The sequence below is a fragment of the Cyprinodon variegatus genome, unplaced genomic scaffold (assembly GCF_000732505.1).
Source record: "Cyprinodon variegatus isolate N-32 unplaced genomic scaffold, C_variegatus-1.0 Scaffold114, whole genome shotgun sequence".
NCBI classification, from domain to species: Eukaryota; Metazoa; Chordata; class Actinopteri; order Cyprinodontiformes; family Cyprinodontidae; genus Cyprinodon; species Cyprinodon variegatus.
This window is the reverse complement of record NW_015150567.1, coordinates 736862-744764: the sequence shown is the minus strand read 5'-3', so window position 1 is coordinate 744764 and position 7903 is coordinate 736862. Positions and strand designations below refer to the sequence as shown.

The 7903-nt window shown below is 36.6% G+C and overlaps 2 protein-coding genes across 2 annotated transcripts in view; one reads left to right on the top strand and one right to left on the bottom strand.

The window, feature by feature from the left end:
* Positions 1-7903, bottom strand: part of cep89 (centrosomal protein 89kDa) — a 111780-nt gene that overhangs the window by 19668 nt on the left and 84209 nt on the right. Inside the window, exon 16 of the mRNA XM_015375173.1 lies at positions 2494-2642. Coding sequence (XP_015230659.1) covers positions 2494-2642 — 149 coding nt within the window. The remainder of the gene's footprint in view (positions 1-2493; positions 2643-7903) is intronic.
* The window catches only part of LOC107085043 (E3 ubiquitin-protein ligase RNF182-like), a 33374-nt gene continuing 27983 nt past the window's right edge, over positions 2513-7903 (top strand). The window contains exon 1 of the mRNA XM_015375176.1: positions 2513-2779. Within this exon, the coding sequence (XP_015230662.1) occupies positions 2716-2779 (64 nt within the window). The 5' untranslated portion in view covers positions 2513-2715. The remainder of the gene's footprint in view (positions 2780-7903) is intronic.

Sequence of the window (7903 nt, the reverse complement as noted above, 5' to 3'; positions counted from 1 at the left end):
GTGGTGTTATTAGTAATATTATCTGTTTATTACTGTTTTAAAGTTAACTCTAATTTTAGATGAGAAGGTTCCACAGAGTTCTATGATTTTTACTGAAATAATTAGACAACATTAGTGAAGAATAAGGCTTAAATGTTTCAGAAGAATAAAGACTTGATCTTAATCAAGGAGACATGTTGCACAACAACAAGCAATTTGTGAAAAGTGAAAAAAAAAATAACTAAAAAAACTCCCTCAGTGGTTCTGTCAAACCTCAGCACATAAAACACTCAAACGTGAGCCCTTTAAATCAGAGCAATGTGTTTCATAATTGCTTTTCCCAAAGAAGATTTGATTTCTAACTTTTATTAGGGGTGTTTTGACAATAAAATAATATTATAGCCAGGAACTTCCACATTTGCAGAGTGACATATCTTATTAAATCAGCGGAGGATCTCTCCTGGACTCTCAAAACTGCCTGGCTGATAATGAAAGCTGAGGAGAGGATTCACTCTCTTGGCAGACCGAACACACCAACTTCTTCACCACCTTTTAACACAATGTTTAGCAGAAACCTCCTGAAACGCTGCAATACATTTTGCTCTGACAACTCCAGTGAACCTAATAGGAAGTTTTAACACATGATGAGAAGAGCTGAGGAAAACACTGAGATCTCACTCTCCTCCTCCTCCTCATCCTATGGGTTACTTCATCTCCTTCAACCTGGAAGGAGGCATCTATCCATTCAATCACATACGATGAAAATCATCTCCCCAGACTTTTTTTCAGAATCTTTTACCACTAAGCTACAACAAAGGTAACTAAGCATTTTAGGAGACAGGTCAACAGAATTATGCCCTTGCTGCTAAATATATATCAACATACTACAAAAATACTTCCATTTATTCCTTAAATATAACCCAAACTAAGTTCAAGTGATAAATCAGTGTCTTTACTTATATCCCTTTAAAACTTTGCACATCTTAGAGCGATAAACTTTTAGGAGTTCTAATGGGATTTTTGTGTTGGTTCAACAAAAAATATGTATTTACAAAGGGAAAGTACATTTTTTTCCGGCTTTCGAAGTTTTGTTGTTTTTTTAAATGTAAATCTGAAGACGGGTTAGACATTTGTTTTCATTTTCCCTGAGTCAATACTTCATACAGAAATCTCTACAAGCTCTTCTCCAAACAACAGCTCTGCCCTGATCTAAACAATTCCCTTTTAGCTGTGGATTTAGGCTTAGGGTTTTTTTCTTCTGCTGAGAGGTCAACCTTCATCTCAATTTTAAGTGCTGTGCACCGGCTTCCCTGGCCCCGCTGAAGAAAAGGGTTTACACAGCATGGTGCTGTGTAGACGCATTGATGTGGAGTTTTAGTGTGTGAGATACAGGTGCAGTTTTTCCTACATGCTTGTTGCAAACTTTGTGTCCATCTATTGCATTTATCCTGAGCTATTTTTAATTTATCTATGCTTCTATAAGTTTTGGCTGCTGGAGGACATGGGGACTACTTTTCATTATTCTACTTCTTTCTATCTCTGTTCAACCATTTAGCAATATTTGTTAGTTTAACATCTAGATATATTATCTTTATGTTTAGCAGGGCTGCTGCCATCAACACCTTCAGTTAAAGATCAATGAGATGGGTCTATTTTTATCATCCCCTATACGTAGCTATGGGCTAAGCCTTAACTGTGACTAACTGTTTGTGCTCTCTTATCCAATTAACATGAGCAAATCTACTTAACAGTTTCTTTCCAAGACAGATCTACCTGTGGAGCTAGTTTTTTTTTTTATCTAAGTCTAGCTCTGCTGCAGGTTTCTTGTTGTTAAAACAGAGTTTTTTCCTCTCCACTGTCGCTGCATGCATACTAGGAGTGGAGGATTTGCTTGAATTTTGCACAACAACAAAATGCAACCAAATATTGCAGAAAGCTCATCCAAGCGGACCATGTCCTGCAAGACTATGATTCAATGCAGTGAGCTGGTTTTCCTCGACAGAAACCTGTAACCAGTCTCACTTTAAGATGGGATTTAATTGTCTCTGTAAAATGCCTTGAGATAAAATGTGCTGTGAATCGGCGCTATATAAATAACCTGATTTGAATTTAATTAAAAAAAACACTTTTCAGTTTGCAATTGCAAAGTGACAAAACTTAAGCATATTTAAGGTGGGGCAGTATAGCCACAAGCCACCATATAAATGAGCAGGAATGAAGTTAAAAAATAAACATCATGGAAAGAGAGACTTTTTTATGGTGAGATGCTGGTTTAAAAGTGTAACTTTTCTTAAAGAAGCTTCCAGAAAGTCATACCTCTTTATCATGATGTTAGTCTAAATTAGCTTTAATGAGCTAAATCAGATGTATAACATGCACTAAGGTTTGTCTGCAAGCACTCACACACAGTTGTCTTTCATCTCATCACGTCCCTTCCTCTCATTCATACATTATCTCACTATCCTCCTCCCCCCTCTCTCCTCTCTCTCTCTCTTCTCCTCACACCCCTCCTACCGTTTGGACTGCAGCAGTTTTTCCTCAGCCTCCTGTCTTTCTCTCAGCAGCTTCTGCAGGTGAACGATCTCCCTCTGGTAAGAAGCTGTCCTCCCCTCTGCAGCCTCCTCCAACGCTGCCAGCCTGGTTGACGCCTGCCTTCGGTATACCTGCACAAACACACACACACACATGCAAAAAGGGATGATATGAGGAGTGTTGCTATGAAGAAGGTGGACTTAAATGAAGGACAGCGTAGCAGAGACAAGTGGAGCGGAGGAGGGGGTGTCACACACACTGGGACAAGGTGAGAAGTAACAGCAACACACACACATACGAGCGAGTCTGTAGATCTCCCATAAAAAGAGGCTGTTGTGATCACACTGAGACTTTTCCTCGATCTTCTGATTTTTGAAGTGTTTGTACCTGGCTGAGTGTGTTAGACAGGTTTGCTTGGAGGCTGGCATTAAAGGCGCTGTGTTTACAAATCAGCAGCTGTTGCTGGTTGTGCGGCACACACTCATACAAGTGGGATACATGTTACAGCAACATTAACATCTCTTAACAGAATAAACTAAGAACTAGGTTGGATCTTTCCCCCAAACAAACAATGTTGTATGTTTGCTGATTGGTTTTTTGAAGGCTTTAGAAAAAAATAAGACTTCATGTTGCTCTGCATGTGCCACACTTCTAGTCATCTAGTTGAAGTATTAAATAAACATGTTTTCTCTGAAATTGCAACTAAGAGCTAAAATCTGGATTGCTGGCTTTTTCCAATGCTGACAAGATTACTTTATTGTATTTTTTTTAAACACAGGCAGCAAAGTGAAAAGCATTTATATTAATCAATATGAATTTGATGCAAATAAGCAAATTGACATGTCTCTAAGCTGCATAATCTAATTTTATTAACCGGAACCTGTAATAAAAGGCTGCTCTAATAGATATAATGCCAATAGCCAACTGCAAACCCAACCTGTATGGAGTGAGCTTTGGTCCATTATTGTTGCAAGCAAAATAAAATATAAAAATCTATATTTCATATTTAAAATTTTCTCTTTTTTTTATTTCATGTTCTCTTGAACATGCAGATTTTATATTTTTGAATTAATATTTTTCACTTTTTGTCTTTAACAATTTTTTTTTATTTTTTTTACAGTTTTTACATTTTAAAATGTTTTTTTTTTTTTTTACAGCGTTCTTTTATAGATTGAGTTTTCAGATGACCATTCTTTTAAAATAGCATCCTATTCTTTCACCTCTGGGGGGTAAAGATGCATTGGCCTGCATGGATGTTAGCAACAACAGTTTATTCATGGTCAATGTGCTTGTTAAGAGATTTAAGAGAAGATAATGTGAGCTGCAAAATTAAATGCGAAAAGAAAGCAGTTTCAGTTTGCAAAACTCAATCTGAAAAAATTAAACTTCAAAATAGAAAATCTGTAAAACAAAACATGTAAGTGGTTCCGTGATATAGTGAACCATATAAAACAGAAATGTAGAACAAGCTTTGTATGCTCAGATGGTTAGCTTTGTTTTCTTCTGGATCTCTCTTTTAAACATGCTTCTCTTTGCACTTTTAAATAATCTTAAAATACATACTGTATCAAGTCTCTTGCTGAACTATTTCAGTGCATTACAAGCTAAACTTGAATTTCCATATTGGGGTTTTACTGTGACTGACCAACACAAAGTAGTACAGCACTGTAAAATAGAGTAAACATAATTAATCAATGTGTTACAAATACAAGTCAAAGTTTAGTGTGCATCTGGTTTCTCCCACTGAGTGGATACCTTTTTTAGGATTACAGAAGTAATCACAGTTTAAGGGGTATTTTTCTTTGTCGTTCTGCATTTCTAAGACATATTTTTTACTGTTCTTTTAAGCAAAATAGCTCAAATAAATTTAATATAAACAGTAATTTTAAAGATTTACACAGATTCTCAGTTGGATTTAAGTTTCTGGATTTAAGTCTGAATTTTCCGGACAGACTAAAGGCAGGCCCACAGCATGATTCCATTTCCATGTTTCTCTGTTGCGAGATTATAGATTGAACAGAACTCCCTGATGTGTTTACAGATGTTGTTTTCTAACCCACTATAACACTGTTCTACTGTAAAACTTCTCCACAACTCCAACCCTGATCCATGCTCATCTGGAATTAACCAGTAGCCCTGTGCATGTTGCCGATTTTTTCTGAAATTGTACAAACGCATTGCTTTATCTGACCATCTGAATGCAATCATCCCAGTCTGTCCATCATAATCTAAAGTTAGTCTGGAGTTAACTGACCAGTTAAAGATTTTAGTTTTTGCTAACTCTGATTTACCAGCAAAACTCCAGTAATTGTACTACCAGTAAAGACAAACCAGCATATGTTGGAATGATGTTCTTTAATAAGCTTTGAATATATGTATGCAATCACATATAAGCTATGCAATATATGTGATTTTTTTTTTCTTTACTACAAAAACTGGGTAGATTAGTTACAATCTTAATCTATTTTTGCTAAAAACACAAACAGACAATTAGGAATATTTTTTGAACTATTCTTTCACTTTGCATGTCTTCATCATGAAAATCATCATTATTAAAGGTCATAGATACAACTCTTTTTATCAACATGATCATTAGTTCAAAAAGGTTGTCTAAAGTGATGCAGAATAAAAGTATACATTTTACTGAAAAAAAAAAAAAGATAAATCATTCTTATATACATTTTAACAAGTCTGTTGCTGAACTCAACATGAAATGATTCTGAACCAATAGGAAGAGTAGGCATAAGTCATAAGAGACGGAGCTCAAGCTTAGTTAGATCCTGCTAGCTCTGTAAAGACATTGCTTCATCTCAGCCAGAAAACGCACAAAAAAGAAACAAAATGACTGTAAACATTAGTTAAGCTTTATAAACCTTGGTACAAACTCAATACTATCTTAGACTCAATTAGCTTTGTTCAAAATGTGAAGATACCCACACTTTCTCATCTTCATACTTTGGACCTTTTGCTGACAGATGGGTGGCATTTAACGTGAAGAAATAACAGTATTTCCTTACAAACTTGTACACACAAACTTTAACAAAGTTCTCTTCCTCCAAAACAGGAATTCACTTTGACAAATCATTATCAGATAATGCAGTTATAAATTTTAAAGTGTATTTTCCACTCTCTCTCTCCTCTGTACCACTAAACTATACTGCAGATGGCAACCATTTAATTTATTCCCCTTTACTAATTGTTAATTTTATTGATAGGGTTTCTAGTTCTCTGGTTACTGCCTTAGACAAAATAGCTCCTGCTGTAGCTGCTGTAAAATAAATGACCCTTCATAAAGCAAGAGCAGTATGATTCTCTTCATTTAAAGTTATAGTGGGGGATTTTTGTGAATTTTTGAAAACACCCAAGCTCTCCACTTTAAAAAAAGTAAATATAAATGTAAATGAAATATCCGTCCCCCATGCTCTAAGAAATGTTGATTTTATGGGATTCTTTATAAATAAGATTGATTATATTAAAAATAAGATAACTGGGACCCCTCTAAATATGATTGCTTTATATCTGGAAGGTGAGGCAGCAGCAGAGGTAACTATAGGATTGGAACTGGATTTAGACTTCTTTGATCCAGTTGAACTTTCAGAGTTAACAAAACTATTGTCTTCATCTAAGTCTTCAACTTGTATCTTAGATCCAGTTCCAACCTGGTTATTTAAGGAAGTATTCCCTTTGATCTCCTCCTCCATTTTAGATGTGATTAATCTATCCATGTTACAGGTATATGTACCTCAGGCTTTTAACGTAGCTATAATTAAACCTTTACTTATGAAAATCATTTCTTGACCGAGATGACTTGGTCAATTATAGACCTATATCAAAACTTCCTTTCTTATCTAAAATTCTTGAGAAAATAGTTGCCAAACAAGTGACACCTTGACACTTACACCATTATGAACCTTTGAAGAGTTTCAGTCTGGCTTTAGAGCTCATCATAGCACTGAAACAGCTCTGGTGAAAGTCACTAATGATATTCTCATGACCCCAGAAAATGGACTTGATCGACTTGATCAATAGTCCTTAGAAAGGTTTGGGTATTTTGTAGCAATTACAGCATNCATTATGAACCTTTGAAGAGTTTCAGTCTGGCTTTAGAGCTCATCATTGCACTGAAACAGCTCTGGTGAAAGTCACTAATGATATTCTCATGACCCCAGAAAATGGACTTGATCGACTTGATCAATAGTCCTTAGAAAGGTTTGGGTATTTTGTAGCAATTACAGCATTAGGCTGGTTTAAATATCATTTATCTTTCAGTTTGTTCATTTTAATAATAAATCTTCCTTATGGTAACCCTTCCAGGGTTACCTGTGGAGCACCATAGGGATCAGTGCTAGGACCAATTCCCTTGGTTGATAACATGTTTTGTGGCATAGTCATTTCAATCTGATATTGCTGACAGGGATCTTCTCAGCGGGCTTGTATGTTTGCTCAGACACATGAAAAATTAGAGGGATCATTGCAAACTGTCCAAAATGCAACAGGTTTAAAGATATCATGTTTGAAACCTTAGTGAGATTTAAATGGATGTGAATATGTGTCTAAAGTCTCCGTGATTCAAACCTTCCATTTTTCCTCTCCAGATAAAATTTCTGTGTGGTTCTTAAGGCCAGATGTCACTTCTGCAAACGCACACATCCAATGTCGCTTGGGTCTGGTCGCGAACCAATTTTGCTGGTATGCTTCTGCACCGTTGGTCTGGAATTTCTAGGGACGCAGAGCAGTTTACCACCAAAGCTCAAAGGGGAGCCTATTCGAGAACTCGCGAGAACTTCGGCGGATGGTCACGAAAAAACTTAGCTGGAGTGTTTATCTTCCAAAACAACAATGGCGTGTCTGCAAGCTATCAAGGTCACCTAGATCGATCTACAGTAGAGTTGCTAGACATAGAAGAGGATGTATTTATTTATTTAATTTGTCTGAGGCATCGTACAAGTGGTTGTACTTCCGAACCTCTTTGATTAACCTTTTGTCGTAGTTGTCCATCGTAGTTGTTCCTCGTTGTTTTTTTAAATGGCCGCCCTGGCACTGAATCGAGAAGGACGACCACACAGACAGCTGGAAAGGCATACCAAGGACCGATCGCAGCTGCTTTTTGTCTGCGCACTTCCACTTGAGGTCTGCGCAGGTTTGTGACCATCCAACGTGTGGTCAGGATTTTTTGGAGATGCGCAAACAACGGTTGCAGAACCTTTGCTCGGGGAGCGTGGTCGCGCACAGAGACAGATTTGATGGTGCAGAGGCAATGCGTCAGAAGCCTAAATTGGCCTTTAGGATGTTAAAGAAAATTTTTTTCCAGAGTGTAATATTCTTATCTGGTGTGGTATTCTCTGTCAACTGGAAAAGCAAACATAACTTTTAAAAAAAAATTGCAGAATCT